The sequence below is a fragment of the Meles meles genome, chromosome 11, assembly GCF_922984935.1.
Source record: "Meles meles chromosome 11, mMelMel3.1 paternal haplotype, whole genome shotgun sequence".
Taxonomy (NCBI): domain Eukaryota; kingdom Metazoa; phylum Chordata; class Mammalia; order Carnivora; family Mustelidae; genus Meles; species Meles meles.
Window position 1 is genome coordinate 67,630,773 of NC_060076.1, and position 23,405 is coordinate 67,654,177.

At 49.5% G+C, this 23,405-nt stretch overlaps 1 protein-coding gene across 5 annotated transcripts in view; it reads right to left on the reverse strand.

Moving 5' to 3' along the window:
- DAPK1 (death associated protein kinase 1) overlaps positions 1-23,405 on the reverse strand; it is a 173,314-nt gene that overhangs the window by 59,279 nt on the left and 90,630 nt on the right. For all 5 annotated transcript variants that reach the window (XM_046022634.1, XM_046022631.1, XM_046022632.1 and 2 more), the window contains exon 3: positions 19,769-19,990. In XM_046022634.1, the coding sequence (XP_045878590.1) occupies positions 19,769-19,990 (222 nt within the window). The remainder of the gene's footprint in view (positions 1-19,768; positions 19,991-23,405) is intronic.

Genomic DNA, 23,405 nt, shown 5'->3' on the forward strand with positions numbered 1-23,405 from the left:
TGTTGGCTCCGAGTCTGAAATCAAGGTGTCAGCAGCGCTGTGTTCCCTCCGAACCCTCTAGAGGGATCTTCCTTGCTTCTCTCAGCTCTTAGCAGTGTGCCGGCAACCTCTGGCATCCTTGGTTGGAGATGCACCACTCACTCTAGGCCTTGGCCCTCACATGGCCTTCTCTCTGTGCATGTCTGTGTCTGTACCTCAGTTTCCCCTCTAATAAGGACACCAGCCAGACCAGATGAACACCCACCCTAGTGGCTTCATTGTCCCTTGATGACATCCACGAAGCCTCTATTATCAAAGAAGGTCACATTCCGAGGGGTTGGGGGTTGGGACTTCAACACATCTCTCTCTTTTTTTTTTTTTTCAGGGGGTGAGTACAATCCAACCCCTAAGAGGCAGCAGCCCACAGGCTGCCAGTAAACGTTACAAGATGCCTAGCACAAGTGAGCCTCCGCGAGGGTAATTAGAATCCACTGATGTTTTTCATTAGCCTCGCTTTCAGGTTCTCCTAGGAAGGAAGGGCTCCTTCTCACACTGTTACATAAACTTTTAAATCCGAGTCTGAAAAATGTCGGGAGAGAAATGCTATCTCGTCCTGTCCTGAAGTCATTCCTCCAACACTTGGAGAAGCGGTGGACCTCTTCCGGAGGACGTGATGTGAAGGTCGAGGGCAAGCGCCCAGTCATGTCCTGGTTCTGCCTGGGAACAAAAATTAAACCTCGGAGCTCTGGTCTTCACCTCCGGAAGAACGTTCTATCTTGTTAATCTGGGGGAAGCCCTGAAGGGTTTTCACACTCTCACCGCTCACCTTCCAAACGAAATCCCCTGAGTTAACTGAGGACTTTGCGGAATGCAGAACTGAAGCTGGGAATCCGAAGGGAGAGGTCAACACGATACCCTCCTCCTCGATTTTGTGAACTAGGTGTGAATTTAAGGCCTGCGGTGGACGGGGGCCCGAGAACGCCATTCTCTGCTTTGATACTGTGTTGCCCCCAAAGTACCTTATAAATAGCATCCAAGGAGCCCCTAATCTTCACACCTCCTCGGAATTAGCCCTGCCTCCTTTGAATCCAAAACATAAGCTGTATCTGAAAATACATTTTCTGTTTTTGCCTCAGACTCAGGTTCAAGGAACAACTGAAAAGGCGTTCTGGGGCTTCTCACAGAACAGCATGCCTGGCACTCAAAATTCATGGGGGAAGTGATCTTCCACTTTACTCAGAGAGGTGGTGCCGAACGCGGGGAGGAGCCTCCTGAGGGTTTCTAGAACCTCACTCAAAGGGTAAAAAAGGTGTTGGAGCAGGCATTCTGGGTTTCAGTCTGAGCTCTGTGACTTCAGATGGGTTAAGTTACTCTCAGAGGCAGTTTCTCTGTCTATAAAATGGGAATAATAATACCTACCGTTCACTATTACTACTGGGAATGAAAGGAGAAAAATATGACTTAGGATACGAGCGTCTGACACTAACATTAATGTTAATATTCGAGACAGTTGTCCCTGACCTTCACTTCACTTAGTCACAGGCGTCTGGGTGAGGAAAACCCGTGAGCCACTCTCAGTGACTCTCGTCCAGATGCCAGCTTATGGGGTGGGATTCTGATGTGGCAGGGAGGCTACTCACTGTGGTTAAAAAGCAGGGTTCCCCCGAAATGACAGACACTTCCTGGGGAAGAGGTGGGCCCTTAGACACTGAAGTTGGAAGGTGGGTCTGGACACAGAGGAATCTAGAAGTGCCTGAGGGCAGCCAGGGGGACGATGGGAGAAAGTGCGTGCTGAGGGGGGAGGCGGGCACAGGAGGAAGTGCTGACCATCCCACCCAACACCGTCTGCTTACTGTGACTATCTCTCCTGTCAAATAAAGACTTCTTTAACATGGTCCTGTCTCGAGAGTGCAACAAGAGATCTCGGAGAAAGTGGTTTCTTGCTTATTTAGTCAAGAGCGTGAGAGAGGTGATGAGAGACAGTCCTAAAGGGAAGTTAGTCTCATGGGCCAAAGCGACCCCCACATCCAGACGCTCCCCCGCCCTGCCATGCAGTTCCCTAGAGGCCCAACCTAGCAGGTCTGTGCTTACCCAGGGAGCTGCACATTCTCTTACAGACGCCTCTCCACTTGGGCAGAAGAGAACTTTAACTTGGTATTTCTGTCTTTTTTCTTGAAGATTTATTTGAGAGGGGAAGAGAGAAAGAATGGCAGAGTGTGGAGAGGAGAGGCAAAGGGAGAGAGAGAGTCTCACGTAGACTCTATGTTGAACGCAGAGCCCAACGCAGGGCTTGGTCTCACGACCCTGAGATCACGACCTGAGCCAAGACCAAGAGCAGCACACTCAACCAACTGAGCCACCCAGGCGCCCCCTTAACTTAAGTTAAAGTTAAACTTTAGTCTCTTAAAAATATTATAGAAGAAATACATAAATATATTCTCCTTAAGAAAAATTAGAACAGCCACATATAAAACTCAAGTCTCTTCTGACTATCCCCCCTCCTCCCCAGGCCGGGCCCCCTTCCTCTCCACCACCTCCAAAACGTACACTACTATGACATGCTGAGTAGCCTTCCAGAAACTTCTCTGTATGTTCTGTGAACTACACAGCACTACATGTTAAGAACATAAATGGTATCAGACTAGATGCGCGTCATTCCACAATCTGCTACTTCACTTTGGCGATGCTCATGGATACTGAGCTCTTGCGTTCTCCTTTTTTGCTGCTGCCCGACAACCATGGGGATGTCCAGACCCGTGTTCACTTAGCCAGTCCCCGACTGCTGGGCTTTTGGTTGTTTCTAATTCTTCACAATCACAAACTGACTTTTCTGGTGTACCTGCCCCCTAAAGATATGAGATTTAAGAGTTTTGCTAGACCCTCAGGTTTGGAATTTCTAGATCATAGGGATATGATTTTTTTTTAAAGATTTTATTTATTTATCTGAGAGAGAGTGCTGAATTGGAGATACAGAGTGTGTGCACATGTACAACAGCGGGCGGTGGGCTGGGGGAGGATTGCGCAGAGGGAGAGAGTAAAGCAGATTCCCCACTGAGCAGGAAGCCGGATGTGGGGCTCGATCACAGGACCCCAGGATCATGACCTGAGCTGAAGGCAGACCCGTAACCTACTGAGCCACCCGGGCGCCCCAGGATATGCTTGTTTTTAGTCTCAGTTAATGCTCCTCCAGCTGTCGCTGGTGAACGTGCTGCGGCTTCACAACCTTGTGTGATGCCATTATTACTTTGGGCCGATCCAACGGAGGGCATCAGTGACTCACTGTCGTACCCTACATGTCCCTGCTGCAAGGAGACAGCTGCTCTTTCAGATTGAAAGACTGCTCATTTTTCACGTTCAGCAGACTTTTTGTATCTGAGTGGGTGTTAACGATCCACACTCTCTCCCCATTTTCCTACTGGCTTGTCAATTGTTCCATCAGCCTCTCGACTCCAAACCTTGACCTTCCAGACCCTCAACGTTTTCTCCCCATCTGTCATTTGTCTTCTAACTTTGCCTGAAGTGATGCTTTCAACAAGTTCTAAATTGGGATGTGCTCAATCTTATCGCTCTTTGTCTAAATCAAGGTTTTTGAAACCAAATGTGCGGACAATGGAACAGCAGGTGGAGGGCGCAGCGGCTGGGGACCTGGGGCGAGTGTTCATCTTTGCACTGTCGCAGACTCTAACAGGGGCTGCCTGTGAGCCCAGAGAGGCAGGTGGCATTTCAAAGGCTTTTCCAGCACCGTTGTTCCTCCCGAAACCCTAGCCTGGGAGCCACCTGAGGGGCAGCGTGACACGCCATCCATACTCTGAGCCTGTTGCAGGGGTCAACTGGGGCTCCATGTGCCTCTCTTCCCCACTCTGCCTGCAGTGACACCACGTTGGAATTGGAAATTGGCCATGGTGGCATCTGTACCATAGAAATGGACAAACATTACAAATTAGAGCTTCCCTGGCCTGGAGAGCCAGAGGTTAGAGACTTTTTCCCAGCACACCACGGATCTATAGCGTCCTAGACTCGGCCAGCTGCCTGCATAACTATCTTCAGCTGTGAGCTGCTGTTCCCCACGGACAACTCGAGTCAGAAAAGTCCTTCTTCCATCGGCCTGAAATCTTGCTCTGGCAACACGGGTCCTGATCCTGCCTTCCAGAACAGGGGTCAACGAACTTTCCGTCAGAGGCTTTGCGGACTATTTGGTCTCTTGCAAATTTTCGACTCCGCTATATAGTCTTTTGCTTTCTTCTTCAGCCCCTTAAAATTGCAGAGCCTTTTTTTTTTTTTTTTTTTCCCTCAGAGCTGTGCTTAAACAGGCAGGAGGCTTTGGTCCACCAGTTGAGTTTGCCAAGCCCCACTCAGGAACAACATAGTCACAGAACACAAGTCACTCTGTGACCTACACGTCATCGTTCCCAAACCCAAAGATGGATCTCACACACTCCCTGGGTCTTTTCTTTTCAAGCTCAGAATTCTGTCTGGATTGCTCCTGAAGTTAATTGCAAATCCAAGTGAGGTGATTTAGGAATGTTTCTAGAATGTGCTTTCCCAGGTCCCTGTGGCTGTGATGAGGTTGACATGTAGGCCCAGTTAATGGCAGGAAAAGTTGCAGAAATCTGGACTGAGGTCAGTTGGGAGCTCTGGCCAACTCAAGAGTGTCACAGAGTCCATAAGAAGAGGAACATGGGGAACCTATCTACATGCTAGCTGCTGATCCAGGGTAAGGCACTTCACCCTTCTGGGTATCTGGTAGAATGAAGATGGCTGCAAATTCTTACCCGACCCACTGAGAGCTGGTCTTCTCCTCAGTTCAGACCCAAGCAGGCTTTGTGTCTGCTTGACCAAGAGAAGATGAGAGAAGTGATGCCGTGTCAGTCTCAAGACACTGAGAGCTTCCATTCCTGTCTGGAATACTTGGCCTAGGAACCCAGCTGCCAGGCTGTGGGTGACCCCGAGGGCACCGTGAGTGGTGCCAGTGGAGCAGAGCCAGCACGGTTGACTGAACTCCCGGCCGACAGCCAGCACCAGCCTGCCGCTCGGGGGAGGGAGCCGCCGTGGAAGGGGACCACCCACCCAGCCCCAAGTGGTAGCCCAGCTGACGCTCCAGCTGTGGGCCGACCCGTGGGCCGACTCGTGCCCACATCATGGATCCGCCATCAAAACAAACGACGACTGCCATTTTGAGTCGTCATGCTTTGGAGCGGTTTGTCATACAGCAGAAGACACCCAGATCGGAGCCTTCAGAACCCTACCTGGGCTTTTGCGAGGATTAAATGACCTGGCATTTATAATGTACTCAGCTCAGTGCCTGGGGCATAAGATGTCCTCCACGAATGGCAACTATTCAGAAAGAACACAGCTGCCTGAGTTCCCTTCCAGGTACAGGGGAAATGATTCACCTCTTTATTTATGGGTTTTGCTTTTCTGGCCAAGCTTTCTACTGAGGCTGATGTTTCTAGTGGCTTCTTCATTAAATGAGATGAAATGAAAAGCACTTAGCAAAGAGCAGGGTGGAAACGTCAAAAATCCTTCTACTTTGAGGTCCAGAAACCTCCACGGAAGCCCTAACTTGTCTCAAACCTCCACCCCACCCCGCCTCCAGTCCACCATGTAACCTCTCTATCTGGGCAGCTCTATCTCAACCCCAAACTCTCCAGGAACTACCAATTTTATTTCAGCTCCTTTGTAGGCTGGCAGACATGGGGCCTCCATGATTCAAGGGGGACAGACGGTTGTCTCTGGCAAGAAAGCCTGAAACGGTATCGAGTAATAAATGGAGAGCGGATCTATATGCTTTGGGGGATATGGACCAAACCATGACTTCTGCCAGCTGAGGCAGGAAAAGGAAGGTTCCAATCTTGTAGAAAGACCCACATTTGGAAATAAGTTTAGATCTCGAAGTTTCCTTGCTTCAAAACTCTGGTCCTCTGCCATCACAAGCTAATCCGTGAAGCCGGATCAAAGCACAGCCTCCAAGAGAAAATGCATATTTTGAAGCAATCACTTTCATTCATTCATTGATGAAAAGCAGCATCATGACTATATTTTTTAGTACCCGAGATAGAAGCAGAATGCCAGGTTGGTAACGAAGAAATGAATCATGGTTTATCAATACCAGAGGGCAGAGCCAGACCGCATTGCCCAGCTGTGCCCCAGTCCCAGTGCTCCAGAATTACCCACCCCTCACTTAAATGACGTCATGCTCAAATTCAAGGCTGGAATAATGGGGCCACAGGGTGCTGAAGCGGATTTTCAAACAGGAGGATGTGGTTTGCCGCTAGACAAGGTACTAAACCAAAACACACCACCACCAAAACAAACAAACAAACAAACAAACAACACTGGTTTTTTTTGTTAATTGAAGAAGCTTTATGAGGAATACAATGAGACATTTATAAAATAAGCCAAATAACCAAAACCAATTTTGTTTCTCTTCCTCTTTCAGGGAACAGGATCGATTTTGCCTTCTGCCCACTGAGTAGACCAAAATGATTCCAGTTGGTGAAAACATGGTTTGGTAAGGTGGTTGGTTAGAGCCAGGTCTCTGGAGAAGAAAACACTGGGGTTGTTTTTGGGTGATCAGGCAATGGGGTGAGTGTCACAGCTGTGGGATGTCTCATGTAGGTGGTCATCACTCCTATGGTGAACTCCTGCAGCTCCCTCCTCCCTATGTTTCAAGAGAGATGGGGATCCTGGAGAACATTCAGGAAATGCCACACCAACAATGAAAGTAATACACAGGACGCTGACTGTAAAGACTCTCCTCCCGTCCTTGGGACGTTCGGGGTGGCTAGGGGATGCAGGGACACTGGGCACATTTGGCCCCAGGGAGGGAGGAATCCCTGGCTGGACCGGTTTAGGCAGGGAGCTCATGGGACGGGCCACACATGGCCTTCTGGGTATGGCGTCCCAGAGTTCAGAGGTCAAGCCCGCCGACCTGGCTACCACAAATGGGGTACAAGTGTCAGAGGCACAAAGGCCCCGGCCCTTGGGGGTCTGGATGGAGCCCCGAGGTGCCTGGCTTGACGTGGAGGGTGGCCGTCTCCAGTCACAAATAGCCTCAGCGGTTTACCCCGTGCTCTGAACAAATGCCCACATGCCACGCACTCTGGGGTGACATGACAAGGGAAGAGAAGCGCTGCTATCGGCAAGACACGGGGACGTGGGTGGGAGAGAAAGGACTAAGAGAGAACCGGTTACACTTCCAAGGGGTCCACACGGATTTCTTGAGGTAAAGCACTCATATTAAGGGAAATAAACTCAACGGTGCACACCGAGCCTCTTTTTACTCCAATGGCTTCAATCCAAGCTTTGGAGACCCGGAGAAATAATGAGGCCAATCAAAATGGGGGCAAACGGAAAAGCCGGGGCAGCCAGACATCCCCTCAGCCTGGGTCACTGTAACAGGTGCTGGAACAAAAGGCCAGTGGGAAGTAAATCAAGCTGGCACAGCCACCGATGGGGGTTCATGCCAAAACCAATCGGTCCGTCTAGCTGAAAACAAGGCACGGCTATTATCTAAGGGAAGCGGAGGGACCCAGCTCTCCTCCCACTCCCTGACTGGGTTTATTCTCTCTGACAATCCAGCCCAAAGGCCTCCAGTGAAAGCTGCTAATTGTTGTTAACGACGTGGAAATCCCAGGATGACAGACCACTGGCCCATCAGGTGGGGGGCGGGGGTCTGTCAGTCTGAAGGACAATTCTGCCCGCTGTTGAGCCGCCTCCCGAGACATGGAGAGCGGTGACTGAACACGGGCTTAAAGCAGTGGTCCTTCTCTTGAGTGCGAGGATGGATTTGAGAAGGACGAGGCAGAGCTGGAAGAGGCAGGAAAGGTGAAAGACAGGACACTCACTCGGCAGGTAGAGAAGCTATCAGACCACCTCCTGCCTCAGTTTCCCTATAGGAGCTCTAAAGATTCCAGGCACTGGGGCGCCTGGGTGGCTCAGTGGGTTAAGCCGCTGCCTTCGGCTCAGGTCATGATCTCGGGGTCCTGGGATCGAGTCCCACATCGGGCTCTCTGCTCAGCGGAAAGCCTGCTTCCCTTCCTCTCTCTCTGCCTGCCTCTCTTGTGATTTCTCTCTGTCAAATAAATAAATCTTTAAAAAAAAAATTAAAAAAAAAAAGATTCTAGGCACTGGCAGAAGCCAAGCATCAGGGCAGAGGAGCCGAGGGCTCCTACCAAACACCTTGGTGAAGGGAAGGGGAGGGGGGGAGCCTGAAACCCTGCTCTGTGGGAAGCAGAGGCAGAGAGTTCTGCTCCTCCCACAGAGCAGAGAAAGCCACCCCCAACTGAGGCCTGTAAAAAAGATGGAGATGAGATCTGGATCTCTCTTTCAAAAGCACAGTCAGCCTGGAGCCATGCAGGATTTGAGCAAGGTCTGTTCTATAAGGAATGCTACCATGGGCAAAGGTGCCCAGCAGCATCTTTGTTCTTTCCTCCCTCCCTCCCTTCCTCTCTCTCTCTCTTTCTCTTCCTTTAGCATAAATGTTGATCGAGTCCCTGCCATGTGATGGGCATTATGACGCTAGAGGCCGGTGACAATCAGTTGCTTCCCTTCTAACTGCTCACTCGGCCCGTCACTGACGTCCGGCGTCATAATGCCAGGCACATCGCAGGTCCTCGGCTTCAGGTCCTTGGCTTCCGGCCCTCAGAATCCCACCTGCTACCCTTCCAGGCTACTCCTTCTCCATCCCAGGTGCCTAGCTCACATAGATGGCCCCGACCTCTCAGCCCAACGTGGCAATCAGTTAGGGTGACAAACTGCCCTGTTCTTAGGAGAGAGGCTATTTTCGGCAGATCACAAATGATGCGGAACTTTCAGCTTCATTCCCTCTTGTCATCCCCACCGTCCTTATTCTAGAAAGGCCCCTTATCAGGATCTGCCTGGTGGCCTCCTTGACTAAATTCAGCTTCTACAGAACACTCTTACCAGGCGCAGACTGTGTGCTAGTATCCATGCCCTCTTCTAGAGAGAGGGAGACAGAGGCAGACAGACAAGTAAGTAAAATGCTGGCATAGGCCCCTGAAAAGCTCGCAGTCCCTTGCAGGAGAAATACACATAAACATTTAAAATACGGTATGGTAAGTGCCAGAATCAACACACTTCTAACAGATGATGAAAACACACAGTAAAGAAACAAATCTAATGGGGGTAGGTGGGTAAGCCAAAGAAGAGCGAGGATGATGTGCAAGCTGGGCTTTGAGAGGGGAGTGTGAGTTCTCCGGGTGGCAAGGTTTGGCATATCAGGCAGAAGTGAAACATAAAGAGTGGATTGGGGTAAGAACACGGAATAATCTAGTAAAGGCAAGAGCTTCTCTGTGGGTTGAACATCAGGGGCAGAGGGGAAAGGCATGGAGGAGAATTGGATACAAGGAGGAGGCTGGACATGGATTCACCCTACATATTCTATACCATTCTATGACCCTGCCTTCATTTTATGGGAGGTAGGGAGCCATCAGAGATGTTTTCTAAGGTTTTATTGAGATATAACTCACGTATCATACAACTGACTCTCTAAAAGTGTACAATTCAGTGGTTTTTAGTGTGTTCACAGAGTTGTGTAACAACCACGACAATCTAATTTTAGAACATTTTCATCATCTCAAAAGAAACCTTGTGCCCATTTGTAGCCACTCCCATTCCCCCATCACCACTACCCCGTCTGCCGTAGGCAACCAGGAAGTTATTTTGTATCTCTACAGATTTGCCTATTCGGGACACTTGCTATAAATCCAGTCATATGATGTGTGGTCTTTTGAGACTGGTTTCTTTCACTTAGCAAAACATTTCCAAGTTCACCCGTGTTGTAGCGAGTACTTGTACCTTATTCTTTTTTATGGCCAAATAACAGTCCATTATACGAAGAGACCACATTTTGTTTCTCCAATCATCAGCTGATAGACATTGCGTTGTTTCTACTTTTTGGCTATTGTATTCTAGGTATTATTCCTCACCCTCTTGAAGACTTAGTCAACAGTAGGTTTCCTGAAGCCCAAGCGAGCAGATCAACAACTCACGACCAGAAACATGTACATCAAGGGTCAACTAGCTCTTGACATCCGTGACCCTTGCCTTACATCATAATGTTCTTCTTGCTCTATCTGGACTCTCACACATCTATTGGACCACAGTCTTCAGTGCCATGTGTGCCAAAGGAGACCACGTCTTGGCCTCAAAGAAACGCACTGAGGGGAGCAAATATGCACACAGCTCGAATACCAAAGCCGCCACACCACCATCCTGCCTCTTGGATTTCCATCATTCCCACAGCTACACTAGGACATGTTCGGCCCTCTCCCAGCATCGTGGAAACGCTAAGGAATGAGGGGCAAGGACAACATGGCTGTTGGAGAAGCAGAAAGGTCCTCCAAGTCCACGTTAGCATCCAAAGGTTATGACGTCACTGCTTGGAAATTGAGAGGAGCAAATACACTCTAGAGCCACTCCAAGTTGAGAATCATGGCCCTGGGGGTAGGGGTCAAGGTGACTGGCCGAGCCCTAGATGAGGAGGAGAGTGGGTGGGACAGGCTCGGAGAACCCTCGGTGCTCCGAAGGGGTCTTCTCTATGTCCTTCACCTCCCCCATGACCTCCATAGGGGACAGCGTTTAAAAGATGGGCAATGGGCCTTGGAGGCTAAGTCCTGCAGGGGCTTAGCAGAATTTTAGGACTCAGATAAAAAAAGTTCCTCCCCAAAAAGCTCTGTCTGAGAATCAGAATCCCCCACTCCTGTATCAGACAGAATGGACCCAGCTTCCCAAATCTGCGGGTTGGGGAGGATAATCTGGGGCTGCACCCACGGATTAAGTGACCTAACACCAAGCGGGGGCCCCACAGCGGCTGACCCAAAGAGTCAAGTGAAGGGCAGCTTCCCTCTCTTCTCCAAGAAAAGCGTCTCTCGTCCTTCACCTACATCCTCTTTCTCCAGATAGCTGGCGAAGATCCACAACCAAACTGGAAGGACCCTAGGAGAAGTGAATATTCTATCCCGTTTCTGAAACAATCAATTCTACTTGAACTTCCCCATTTGAATATTGGGCGAAAAAAGCCAGGGACACCTCCGCCACCAAGGGGAAGTCTGGGTCCAGGAGCCCCTGCCTCACGACTAACTTCGTCTGCACAGCAGCATTCGGGTCACACTGTGGCCACACGTGGGAACCATGTTGGTTCACAGACTGGAGCGGAAACTGGCATATGAGGACGGCACGTGCAAATCCTGACCGCCAGGCCACTGGAGCCTTGTCGTCCCTAGTCTGCAGTAGGGACTGACTGCATAAAAAACAAGTCCCACCCATGGAAAGAAAAGAAGTGTCACTCAACACCAGAAGGTTGGGTAATATTTGACAAATTAGGAGGAAAAAAATAACAAATACCAGGTTGTTGTAGAAGTATTCCCCTTTGGTTCTGAGCAACATTTTGCAATGACATGGGGCAGAAAAGAAGCTCTAAGACACCCCATGGCTTCCCATTTCCAAGCTGAATCTGACCACCATCCCAGAATTCTGAGTGCATTGTGCCTAGCCGTGGGCGTCATATGACCGGCCTGGAGGAAAGCCAGGTAAAAGGCTTGGGCTGAGCCTGGGCCACCAAAATGGCAGCCCTTGGCCAGAGAGGGACCTGGGCTCTGGATGCAGAGAGGAAGCCTGTGACCCGTGCCCGGGGTGGCCCAAGCCACACAGAAGAAACCAGGCCACGAGGAAGAGGCAACAGGACAAGAGAGGAGATCAGAATGTCTGAAGGGTCAGTTAAGCCACGGTCGCACAGAATTTCCCTGTTACAGCATCTTGAAGTACTGGTTAGGGGAGTGGGCAACCAAGGCAGGAATAATGAGATTTCACGCTATGGCTTCCAAGAGGAAGGGTGAACAGTTTCCAGGGATTTGGATTACCCCAGAGGGTCATAAAGTAGTCTGTGGTCCCTGGGGAGGGGTCCAGGAATAGCCAGCCCGTCGGCAGAGCGATAGAGGTCCATCCGGCTGGCTGGTAGGCAGCGGTGCCACCCATCTGCCAGACCACAGCGACCACGGGTCTTTCCTGGAGGTGAGCCAAGATTGCAGCTACCGATCAACTCACATGCACAGCACAGAGAACACCAAGCCAGAGGCTCGGAGAATGAGTATTTGATAAAAACAACAGAACTTTGAGCTCAGATGCCACGTGTAGTTTCTCGTATTTCCATTTTCCCAAATTTTCTAAGACTGTCCAGCAACCAAATACCCCGCTTACGGGAGTGAAAATGCCCACCGAATTAACGCGAAGGGAGCACTTCTCAAGGGCCCTGGCAAGAGGTGAGAGCCTGGGGGTGGGGGAAGGGGGACATATACAGAGGGTTTTCTCAAGAGAGAGCGCCCAAACGGAAAAGAACCTATTTTACGCGATTTCGTTCTGTTGCGAGAGGTAAGGCGGCTGCCAAGTGCACTTTGGTTCTCGCTCTTGCCTGACAGCAGATATCCGAGGAGCAAGGTGCCAAAAAGGCAACCTAGCACAGTTCCTGAAATTACCTCTCCGAATAAAACCAAAAGTTCAAAAAGTCAAAAGAGCTGGCGCGAGCTCAGAGAAGTGGGAACAAATGTAGCCAGGGGGAAAGCAGGAAAAAAAAGCGCTGAAGAAATCCGAGTGTGCTTTGTGTCTCAGAAGGACCCGAAGAGGAGTGGAGTCAAGAGCCAGAGAGGGGGTAGGGGTGCGGGAGGGGAGCTGGGAGCCCCCCGCTCCAGCATCAGAGACACCTTACTTAACCGGTGTCACCTGTGTCCCTACCACTGGATCCTGCTTCATGCAACCTTGCCCCTTTGACGGTAGCCTGAGAGCACCACTCCTCCAATCGCTGCACTTTCTTTTCTTTTCTTTTTTTTTTTTTTTTAGAGATTTTATTTATTTATTTGACAGAGAGATCACAAGTAGGCAGAGCAGCAGGCAGAGAGAGAGGAGGAAGCAGTCTCTCTGCTGAGCACAGAGCCCAATGCGGGGCTCAATCCCAAGGACCCTGAGCCGAAGGCAGAGGCTTTAACCCACTGAGCCATCCAGGTGCCCCCATCACTGCACCTTCTTCTTGAAAAGCTCCTGTGATTCTAGACCTGATGACGTCCGTGGGGCATGGATTCATCCGCATGCACCGCGCTGATATATGATGGAGAAATTCATCTCGGCTCGCTGACGAAAGAGAGAGGGAGCCAACTTCACCATGATCCTCCCTAAAGTAACCTAAGATAGCACAAATGTTTGAATATCACTCAGCAGTTGTTTGCAATGAACAATCTGAATTCCAGCAATGATTAACCTGGCCAAAGTCAAAAAGTAAGCTAATAAGGGGACTTGTTATTCCAAAGGTATAGGCTTTCAGTTTTGCGAGATGAAAAGGTTCCGGAGATCTCCCGTAGTGCAAACCACTAACTCACTATGCACCACAAAGTGGTTCAGAGGGTCAAGTTCATGTGCGTATTTTTTTTTTTTACCACGATAAAAAAAAATTTACATTCCTAGACTTTAAAAAAATTAATGACAGAATGCATTATTCATTCCATACCCCGGACTTGGCTACAACCACAGTATAATAATTAAACTTTATTTCTGATCACAAAAAGAGAGAGCAAGCAAGCACGCATGCTAGCTAAGAGAAGGGCTACTCTGATTTCAAGATCTGCTCTAAGGGGCGCCTGGGTAGCTCAGTTGTTAAGTGTCTGCCTTCAGCTCAGGTCGTGAGCCCAGGGTCTTGGGATCGAGCCCCGCGTCGGGCTCCCTGCTCAGTGCGAAGCCTGCTTCTCCCTCTCCCACTCTCCCTGCTTGTGTTGCCTTTCTCGCTCTGGCTCTCTCTGTTAAATAAATGAATGAAATCTTAAAAAAAAAAAATCTGGTCTAAGGTCCAAACAGAGCAAATAAGGAGAAAAATGTAAGACCAGAAAATGCAAACCGATTTCATTTCCCTGCCCCAGCCCACCATGCCATTCCTTACATAGCAATGAGAGCATTTTTACTGTCTATATCTTTCCATGGTGACTTTCAGATAGGTGATTCAGAGCTACAGGAATGACTATTCCAAAGCAGGTGGGGATGGGGTGATGTCCGCTCCTGCTTCGAGTTAAGACCCTTGCCACCTCTTCTGCCCAGGCCTTTGTAAGATTTACACATCACACATCACACATCAGAGCCACGATGTGTAAGATCACATCGTGGCTCAGTCACCTGGTGGAGCTGCCACAATGAGGGGTTTTGTTCCAGTTCTGATCTGCTTTCAGAACTTTAGACTAGCGTGTGAGTGGGCTCCCAGTCTAGGAAGTACAGTTCTCTATTCGACTAGCACTTGTGTCTTAGTTTGCTAGGGCTGCCTTAACAAAGTATCGAGTGGTTTAAACCAACAGACACTGATTGCCACACAGAGGTGTTGGTGGTCTTGGTTCCTCAGGAGGGCTCTGAGGGAGCAGCTGTGCCATGTTCCCCTTCTTGTAGCTTACAGACACATGATTCCAATCCCCCATCCTCACACGGCCTCCTCCACCAGCCATAGTGGGTTCGGGGCCCACCTTCCTCCAAAATGAGCTCATCTTAATGAAATCCATCTGCACAGATCCTGTTTCCAAATAAGGTCACATTTTGAGGTACTGGGAGTTAGGATTTCAACATACATTATTGGGAGGGCCACAAGTCAACTCTAACAGCTTCTCGGAAGACGACTGCCAGCAGCAGCAGCATCTGGGAATTTGTTTAAAGTCCTAATTCTTGGGTCCCACTCAGACCCACTGAATCAGAAACTCTGGAAGTACAGTCAAATAATACACACTTTCCCAAGCCTTCCAGGAGCTTCTGAGGCAGGCTGAAGTGTGAGAACTACTGTGTTAAACCATACTCTACATTAAAAAAAATCACTTTTGGGGTGCCTGGGTGGCTCAGTCTTTAAACGTCTGCCTTTGGCTCAGGTCATGATCTCAGGGTCCTGGGATCGAGCCCTGCATTGAGTTCCCTGCTCAGCGGAAAGCCTGCTTCTCTCTCTCTCACTCACCCTGCTGTGTTCTCTCTCTCTCTGTCAAATAAATAAACAAAATCTTAAAACAAACAAACAACAAACAAACTTCAAAAATTCACTTTCCAGGCTAAGTATGCATCTTGCCCTTCTGGGCTGCCTCCAGCTGTGTTTATATAACACACTGCTTCTCCCACAGCAGTGATCAACGACTGCTTATTGCTATAGCGAAACAGACTGGAGTCTCTAGTCTCTACAGGTGTGGACTTCAGATAGGTTTTATTTTTCCTGTTTATGAATTCTATGAACTGCCAATGTTGAAAGTCTAGATTACAGACTTTTCTTGGAAAAAAATTACAAGACTTGGCAACACCAGATCCAAAATTCCACATGGCAGCAATCAACTGATTGGTGATTCCAGGTGAACCACAGTCCTCACCGCTCCCTGATGCCTCCCCAACCCTGAGGCTTCCTGCAGACCACACTTCCTCACTTACATCTCCTCTCTGACCCCTGAGGCAGGTGGGCTCAAACCATGTCTGGACTGAGGAGAGCTAGAGAGAAAAATGCATCACTATCTACAGTCTAAAATATGTAGTTATTTCAAACAGCAAGTTTAAGAACGAAATTCTAGAAGCTGGGGGATCTGATCAGCACTGACTTCAAGTTCTGAGAGCTTAGCTTCCCTTTCTACGGGGTAAAAGAGTTACAGAATGAGTCAAATACTGACCTCAAAGTTTTGTAGTGGCTTGCCCACGGGACAATGTGCCGGTGAGTGACAGCACAGTCAGACGAGAGTTCCAGATTGGCATGGTTTCGTGAGGGAGCAGTGGGACTTGGAGGATATGAAATCATGATCATACATCACATATGTCCCTGTGCTGAGCTGCACCAGCAGATCCGTTAGGAAACAAATGATTCTTTCCCAGTAGAACAAGCTTGGGGAGCAGGGAACTTCATTCTTTGAAGCTACTTTCAAGGCTTACAAAATTCTTTTTTTGTATTATTATTATTTATTTATTTGACAGAGAGAAAGAGATCACAAGTAGGCAGAGAGGCAGGCAGAGAGAGGGGGAAGCAGGCTCCCTGCTAAGCAGAGAGCCCAATGTGGGGCTCGATCCCAGGACCCTGAGATCATGACCTGAGCCAAAGGCAGAGGCTTAACCCACTGAGCCACCCAGGTGCCCTTCCTTCAGTATTCTCTAGAAAGAAAAGAAGAGATGGAATGTGTCACTGATGGCTAATCTTTCCTTAAAGCTCATAGAACTTGGAACAATAATTTCTTCCAAGACAAGGATGACTGTCTCCCAGGCAGACCTAATATTTTGAATTGTCTATTAAAAATTAAAACACGTCTTCATGGCAAAGTAAGTATGTATAAATGGGATGTCTAAAACGAGGGTCTACTTTCCCTCTGACTGTGTAAGATAGGAGTCTGCAGAGAAACAGATCCAATAGCAGGTATGTGTACATACATGGAGAGAGCAGGAACTCATACTAAGAAACCGGGTCCCATCACATTGGAGGCTGATAAGTCTCTCTTGAACTTCAGGGTGAGTGGGCTGAACCTGGCTAGAGACCCAGGAGAGCCGATGGTTCAGTGCAGTCCTAAGGCAGGAAAAAGCCAATGTCCTAGACTCCAAGGCCATCAGGTAAGAGGAAATCCCTCTTATTAGGGGTAAGGTTCCATTTTGTTCTACTGGGGCCCTCAACTGATTGGATGAGGCCCACCCACCCACTGTGGGGAAGTTGATCTGTTTTATTCAGTCTACTGATTCAAACGTCAATCGCATTCAGAAACACCCTCACAGACACAACCCAGAATAATGCCGAATTGAATGTCTGGACACCTCCACTGACACATAAAGGTCACCATCACAACTCCCCACATGCCTGGTGGGTGACAAGACAGAGACAATCAGCTCACGGGGGTGCCAGAGCTGTGAAGGGCAAATACTCAGTGGGGAGAGAGACACAGCTGACCCCATGCGGAAGGGATGTCTTCCCAGGCCTCTCCCGTTCCTTCCATGCCAGGGCCATTCTCCGTGGGCTCACTCAACCTCTAGTCTGGGTCACCAGACTAGAAAATGTACAATGTACAATGTACAAAGAAGGCTGCGTGCCACTCTGCCATCTTCTGAAACGGCTGCCATCCTAGTGCTGACACTGTCACAAACTGACTCTTGCTAGTGCTAGTGGACCTCTCGGCCTTGGAGGGACTGCTATCCTGGGCGGCCACTTCAGGAAGCCGCTCAGCGGTTTCTCATAAAACTATACAAGCAGTTATGCATGCATGGGTATCCATCCAAATAAATGAGAACTTGGGGCGCCTGGGTGGCTGAGCTGGTTCAGCCTCTGACTCTTGATTTTAGCTCAGGTGGTGATCTCAAGGTCATGGGATCAAGCCCCGCATCAGGCTCTGCGCTCAGCAAGGACTCTGTTTCAAATTCTCTCTCCCTCTCCCTCCTGTCCTTATACTCTCTCTGTCAAAAAAAAAAAAAAAAAAAAGAAATGAAAACTCAAGATCATACAAAAGGCTGTAAGTGAATGTTTATTTCATGGTCACCAAATACTAGAAAACAACCCAAAGGTCCTTCGGGCGTAAGTGGACAGACACCAAACACGCATCTATCATGCAGCAGAATCCCGCTCAGCAATAACGAGGCACAAAACACGCGTGTATGAATCTCAAAAGGAATACACTGAGTGGAAGAAGCCAGTCTCAAAAGGCTGAATAGCGTATCATTCTATTTATAGGGTATTTTTGAGAAGACAGAACAGCTTAGCCTTTGCGAGGAGATGAGGGGAGGAAGGTGTGTGTGACTATAAGGGAATGAGACAAGGGAGCTGGGGGGGGGGATGGGACTATTCTGAATCCTGATTTAAACGTGTGTTGACGTCCTAAGACTTGCACACCCCTCCTCCCGCATCAGATTAACCGTACGATATTTTTAAAAATTGGAAAAATCTAGCAGTTGAAAAAAGTAAATGTATGTCACCCAATTGATGCACAGGATAAAGGGACCCAAGGGGAAATGTCTAGGGTATAGGGTCAGGCATCAGCAGCTGAGTCCAGAACGTGCCCAGGCAAAGGGGAGCCCAAGGGCAGGAAGGCACAGGCATCACCATACAGCTCGGGGTACAAAGAGGATAAGCGACATTCCTGAGTCACTGGGCACAACCTAATAATTCTCTGAAAAGGCAAAACAGCTGTGATCTGTAACATTTCTTCCCCAGGAATTTTGTTTTCATGGCCTCTGACAACAGCCTTAAGAGAGGAAATGCAGGCTTATAGACGGTAAAGGATTGGCCTGGATTTTGATCTCAGTTCTGTCTGGTTCAAGAGTTGCCACAGAAAGCAAAGATTACACCGTGAACGTCTCTTTCCGCAGCTGTATCCGGGCAAGCCCCTTAATCCCCTATGCTCTTAAAGCCTGGCTCTTCCTTTAAAGCAGGGGTTCTCCCTGGGGAGTAGGGGGGGGTGTTTTGCCCCCAGAGGACACGTGGCCTTGTCTGGAGACAGTTTTAGTTGTCACAGCCTGTGGGAAGGGTGCTACCAGCATCTGGTGGGTAGAAGCCAGAGATGCTGCTAAACACCATACAAGGCCTCGGATGGCCCCTGAACAAAGACTTACCCAGCCCCCAGTGTCTCTGCGGCGGAGGTGGAGGACCTTCTGGCTTAAAAGCGAGGAGGAAAATACGTCCACGAATCCCACACTGTGCTAGGGATTGTCCAATTCTCAACTCACTTATTTCCTCCAGACCCTGTGGGGGTAGCTACTATCAACCCCAATTTATAACTGAGCAAGCTGCTGCTCAGACACATAAAAACTAGTACCCACACCCCAGTGACAGACAGGAAGCCGCAGGAACCTCCAGGTCCCTGTGAGGGCAAAGCCCAGGCTGCTCACAGTGTGGGGCCCCCAGGGCTAGGCTGGGTCCTCCACAAACCCCCCTTCACTTCCTTACATCCCATCTGGCCTCCCAAATCACCTCCTAACCGTAAGAGATCTGCAAACCTGGGGAGCTGTTGGGCTGGCAGAGGCGCAGGTCTGAATTCCGGGGCCCCAGGAAACAAACTTCAGAGCCACCCAGGACTGGGCTTCTTCCATGATTCCTGTCCTCAAGGCCCGGATGCCTCCCCTCCCTCACAAAAGCCCAGAGGCATTGCCTGCCAGGTGCTCCTAGGGGACATCCTCTCCTCCCTCCCTCTTCAAGATGGGTGGGGCACTGAGGCAGGGGCCTGGGGACAGAGAGACACATCGCTGAGAAAGGCACGACAGTCTGTCACCCACAACCACACCCGACAGTCAGGGCCTGCCTGAAAAAATAAGCGGAAAGCTTTGAAAACAAGTCCTGTAGTCACCTCTGAGGGATGCTGGCTCAGTTCTCCCCTCTGCTGTAATTCGTGCTGACAGCTCCAACAGCTGGGAATGGAGGTGGGGGGTTAGCAGGAGGGAGGAGGAAGAGAAGTAGAAACCCCAAAGGAAGGCAGAGGAACAGTGCGGGGAGAAAAGGAACATGAGCTTGAAGTTGACCAGAGAGCTCAGGAATCAGATGACATCAGGACAAAGGAAGAGGAGCCCCAGGATTTGGGGGCCCTCTTGCAAGCCCGGTGGGACTGCATTCATGGAAAGCACTCTGTAGCATCATTCTAGATAACAGCATATGGGTCTCGGTGCAGGCGATACAGGGGTGTTCTCGAATTTGGCAAAGCAGAGTACATTCCCGATGAGGACCCCGAGGTGTCCCACTGCAGGGCAGCCATGGGCGGACCTCAACCACCCTGTCCCCCACCCTGGGCCTCCCAGGCCCCACCACAGCCACGCAAACCCTACTCACAGCTCTAAGATCAGGATGACGTCTGTCTTGTTCTCGTAAACCTCATGTAGGGTGATGATGTTGGGGTGCTGGATCTCCTTCAGGATGCTGACCTCCCGCTCGATGTCCTCGCGGCTCACGCCCCGCCGGCTGGACTTCGTCCTCCTTTTCTTGATAAACTTGGCGGCATACTGTAGACCGGTGCTTTTCTCCCGGCATTTCTTCACGACTGCGAACTGCCCACTGTAGACAGAGGATGAGCGGTTATAGGTCATCTACACATTTCTTTTTTTTTTTTTTCCATCTACACATTTCTTTATTGCTCCCTACAAAGCCCGGATTTCAGCACGGATGGGGCAGGGCACGAGCAAGGAGGGGCCATGTAATGTTGCGTGTAAGAAAGTCCATAGGGTGGGAAATTAACAGATTAGGCAGGATTACTTCTCATGACGTTTCCGTTTCATTACACCTGCTTCTTTAAGAACAATGTTGCAAGTGATACAGAGTCTCTTGTCTTGAAGAATATTCTATGGAATGGAGAACGATGCCTCCACTTCTGTGCTTCCTTCCTCCCTCCCCTTGCAGACTCCCCTTGCAGACTTCTGCCAAGCCTTTCTCCGGCTTGCCCAGGGAAGACAAGGGATCAAGAAGGGCGAACTTAAAGAAAAATGCACAGAGCCTTGCTTTCAACGAACTGTTTCTAGTCTCAATGCTTATCAATTGAAACATTCAGAATTTTTTTAAAAAAGCTATGTATTCTGTTCACACCTCAGGGATTAGATCAGCCACATACACCAGACATCTTTTGGTGGTGGCTTCTCCAGCACTACCTCCCTCTCTCCTTTCTAGGGATCCTACAGCCCTGAGGAAGCTGACTCCACCCCCACCTAGAGAGATGCATTGGGTGGCCCTAAGCCAGTCAGTATACTGTATCTTCCTGGCTCCAGGGACAGACACATGACCAAAGTAAGACCGTTTGGAGAATGCAGAGACCAAGACCTTTTCTGAGACTCTTCTTTCTTCTGGATGTGAACACTTAACACCATGACCCCACCTGCTGCTTCCAGCCAACTGGGATGAGGGGGGAGGTCCACTCTTGGTTTAAAGCCAACCATTCCAGAAGTGGAGCCAATAAAAGAAGGGAAACCAGGTTTGTGGTAACACTGTGAAATGGCTGGATCAACCCTAGCCTGAAAGCCATCTGCCTTTGGGTTTTTCAGCAACAAAAGCCAATAAAGTCCCTTTACTGCTAAAGCCAGTAGGATATGGGCTTTCAGTTTCTTGCAGAGGAAAGCATCCTATACATCCTAAGCCATGGCATATAACCAGAGCCTCCTACCTATGTATATAAAAGAATATAATAACAGAACTTGCCACAAAATAATAAAATAAATACATAAGCAGGGAAAGCCTTGAGAGGTAAGTAAGTTACCCTGAAATAAAGGGAAACAATACAAAAGGACCCTTCCTGTATCAATGTTGGCACCTCGCTTCTTCCCCAGAGCCACCCATCACAGGATCCGTATATTTCTTGGCAGATGCTGGAGAACAGCTATACAGAGAATTATCACAGTTATTTTTAACTAGCTTTATTCTCCCATGAAGACAAAAGGGGGAGAGAAAATCAGATGAACAGTAACTGTTCAATATTAAAGAAGGGATACTTTAATATATTACTCATTTACGTTAGCAGCAGAGGTCAGTGAAGAAAAACCCAGAGTACAGGATTATTTCTTTAGCACTGCCAAATTTTTGCATGACAGGCTATTAAGACTCTCTTTCTCCCTGCAGCAGAATAGCAGAGAGGCTGAAGATAAATCACACCAGGATGCTAGCACCAACTGCCTGTGAACTCACGACCTTAAAGAGCCGGGGGATCTGTTAGGACTTTATTACATTTTCCATTTTTTTTTTCTGAAGAGCAAAGAACTGGGTTTATTTCTCTCTTGGAGGGTGGAGGTGGGCGGCAGAGATGGGGCTGTTGGGGGGGGAAGAAAACAGCCTGACTACGGAACAAAGTGAGCTACTACTTGGCAGCGTCTGGTGAAGCAGTGCTTATATTCCCGCTTGTCAGAAAGAGAGCATCAGGTCCCAGCTGAGAGCTCCCAAGGAGGATGCGGGGGGGGGGGGGGGGGGCAGTGCACTGATCCGAGTCACATACGACCCAAGCTTCCAGGGGCCGAGTCCATGCACGCCTGTCACGTAAGCACTGTGACTTTTCTCAGGGGCTGTAAAGATTCAAGGCAGATTCAGTGGTTTGAATTATGTTGCTTTAAACACTAAAAACGAAAAATCAGAAAGAGATGCGAGGAACATAAATGGAAGCCTAAGTTCAAAGAATATCCCAAGTTGTTTTTCCTGCCTAATGTTCCATGTGGACCTTTCCCCTTTTAATTATGGGAGTGAAAGCACTGGGCTGGGGGTAGGGGGGCACTGTACACCCTGTCCACCAAGGCCAGGAGTGTGTGCATAGTCCCAGCCTGACGGCATTGCCCACATCTGCAGCGAAACATCTGGAACCCACTCCTTCACTGGTCAGTTGACCTGACTCACACTTCCAGGTCCCCCTGAGGGGAAAGCAGGCAGGGAGAAGGGGCTGCAGGTGGGATGGGAGCCCCCCAACCCCCCCGGGCCAAGAGAAGATGTGATTCTAATGTCCATGGCTGCAGTTAATGTCCTGACTAACCTTGGCTGCAGATGATCAAGAGGGTGTAGACTAATTTCGAGGACCACTTTTCTAGACCCATCTCAGCGCTGCCTCTTTAAAGACACCTTTCCGAGTTCTCTCTGCCTACCCAACGTCTGCCTCACCTCCTTGCTCCGACCAGTGCCGTCTCCTGCACCTGAGCCCACAGGGCCCCTCGGAGATTTTTCTGCCTGTTTCTTGCCCATTTCCATTCCTACCAAGACTGCAGCTCCACGGAGGGCAGAGGCCTGGAAGGCGGATCTCTCATCCCCTGAGGCACGGGACGCAGGGCTCCTCTGGGAGCTCAAGCATGATGCTTTTGACTCCTGAATCCTTAAAACCAGAGATGTTACCTGAAGACACTTCCCTGCAGTTTAGTAGCTCTTCTGCATGGGGCTGCGCACTCAGGCTGCCTGTCTGAGCTGGTGTCCCGCCTCTTACTAGCTATGTAACTGAGGGCTGACATCCTCCTTGACCACTCTCAGTTTCCTTATCTGCCAAGTGGGCAGAGTAATAGTGCTTGCCTGGGAGGGTTCGTGGGGTGGAAAGGAAGGATTAAACGAGCTAATAATATATGGAAAGTGATTAGAACGGCGCCTAGCAGTATGATGTCTTCAATGACTATTCACCGTTATTAATCTCTAGCACCTGGAGCCACTGCCAGGAGCTTAGGGTTTATGCTTCAAAGCTCGAAGTGCCTTCAAAGTTTCAGCCTCTCAGAACAGCCAGGGGAAAAAAGAGCCCAAAAAAGAAAAAACCACAACAGGGTTGTTGTGTGTTTAAGTGTAAAAACTCAAGCTGACCCTGGCTTTAGGCTTCGGCCTTCAAACACGACATCCCCACCCTCACGTCCTGCCAAGGGAGAGCTGCTGCCCCTAGCAGCTAGGGAAACTGAGGCACGACTGAGCCCAGGGCAGGCAGAGGCCCACGCGAGGCTACGGGGCCTTGGTGTGCACTCGGTAACTCGTGTCG